At 63.1% G+C, this 1,963-nt stretch overlaps 1 protein-coding gene across 1 annotated transcript; it reads left to right on the top strand.

Annotated features, from left to right (window-relative positions):
• Positions 1–222: 222 nt before the first annotated feature.
• LOC122192749 (telomerase protein component 1-like) lies at positions 223–1,907 on the top strand (the record flags this gene model as incomplete). Its single annotated transcript, XM_042893398.1, has 3 exons — positions 223–374; positions 978–1,094; positions 1,722–1,907. Coding segments are annotated over exons 1-3 (402 nt in total), but the record flags the coding sequence as incomplete, so codon positions are not given.
• Between the last annotated feature and the right edge of the window lie 56 nt (positions 1,908–1,963).

Genomic DNA, 1,963 nt, shown 5'->3' with positions numbered 1-1,963 from the left:
CAAACTCTGTAATCTTCCCTTCCCCCCCTCGCCCAACCCCGGGCAGTGTCCCGAAACCCGGAAGTGCCCGCACCCGGAAGTGCTAACAGACAACCCCGGAAGTGCTGACGGACAAACCAGGAAGTGCCGACACCCGGAAGTGCTGACAGACAAACCCGGAAGTGCTGACGGACAAACCCGGAAGTGCGGACACTCGGAAGTGCTGACAGACAAACCCGGAAGTCCCCTGTGCCTCGGTGGCTGCGGTGGTGGCAGCGTTTGGGAGCGCGGTGGGAATGGCTGAGGGGGGGGCGGCCGTGACGTCATCGGAGCTGACGTCAGAGGGGGTGACGTCATCGGCGGCCATGACGGAGGAGGAGCTGCGGCAGCTGAAGGTGGGGAAGATGGGTGGGGCAGCAACCCCAGGGATCCCATTGTCCCCAATGTCCCCATTGACCCCATTGAGCCCAATGTCCCCATTGACCCCAATGTCCCCATTGACCCCATTGAATCCAATTGACCCCAATGTCCCCCATTGACCCCAGTGTCCCCCATTGACCCCAAATGTCCCTCAGTGACCCCAATGTCCCCATTGACCCCAATGTCTCCCATTATCCCCATTTCCCCATTGCACCCCACTGCCCCCATTGACCCTGCTGACCCCATTGACCCTAAGGATCCCTATTGACCCCACTGATTCCAATTGTCCCCCAATGTCCTCCATTGACCCCATTGACCCCAATGTCCCCATTGACCCCAATGTCCCCCATTGACCCCATTGACCCCAATGTCCCCACTGTTCTTTTTTCCCCATTGATCCAATCAACCCCACTGACCCCATTGATCCCAATGATCCCATTGACCCCGTTGACCCCAATGTCCCCAATGTCCCCACTGACCCCAATGTCCCCAATGTCCCCAATGTCCCCCTTGTCCCCCCTGGCCCCCCCTGGCCCCCGATGCCCCCGAGGCCCCCAATGCCCCCAATGTCCCCACAGCTGGCTCTGGTGTCGGCCGCCTGCTCGGCCCTGCAGTGCGACGGCGCTGAGCTGCAGCAGCGCCTGCGGGACCTCAGTGCTGCGGTGGCGCCGCACAGCCCGGAGTTCCTGCTGCAGGTAACGGCGCTGCGACCCACTGACGGCCCCACTGACCCCACTGACCCCATTGATCCCATTGACGGCCCCACTGACCCCACTGACCCCATTGACCCCATTGACAGCCCCACTGACCCCATCGACCCCATTCATAGCCCCACTGACCCCATTGACCCCATTGATCCCATTGATGGCCCCATAACCCCACTGACCCCACTGACCCCATTCACAGCCCCATTGACGGCCCCAACAACCCCATTGACCCCACTGAACACACTGACCACAATGACCCCACTGACCCCATTGACCCCATTGACCCAACTGACCCCATTGTCGGCCCCACTGACCCCATTGATGGCCCCACTGACCCCACTGACGGCTCCACTGACCCCATTGACCCCATTGAGACCCCATTGATGGCCCCAGTGATCCCACTGGCCCCACTGATGGCCCCACTGACCCCACTGACTCCACTGCTGGCCCCACTGATGCCCCCACTGACCCTGTTGGCTCCACTGATGGCCCCATTGCCCCCATTGCCCCCATTGCCCCCATTGCCCCCACTGCCCCCAATGCCCCCATTGCCCCCACTGACCCCAATGCCCCCATGGCCCCCAATGCCCCCACCGCCCCACTGCCCCCCCGCAGGTGGCCCTGTACACCCGCCGCCATCTTGCCCTGCGCTCCGTGAGCTGCTTCCTTCTGGCGCTGGCGGCCATCTTGGCGCCATGCCGCCCCCACCTGCGCCGTTACTTCGGGGCCATCGTCCGCCTGCCCAGTGATTGGGTGGCCGTGCCGCGCTTCTTCCAGGTGGGGCTGACCCCAAAACCCCCCGTGTGTCCACACCATAACCCCCCATCCACCCCCATATCCCCCCATCCCACCCCATG

This window comes from Lagopus leucura, unplaced genomic scaffold (genome assembly GCF_019238085.1).
Source record: "Lagopus leucura isolate 7727_CA_CO unplaced genomic scaffold, USGS_WTPT01 30959-0_obj-0_obj, whole genome shotgun sequence".
In the NCBI taxonomy this organism is placed as follows: Eukaryota; Metazoa; Chordata; class Aves; order Galliformes; family Phasianidae; genus Lagopus; species Lagopus leucura.
This window is presented reverse-complemented; position numbering and strand designations above follow the sequence as displayed.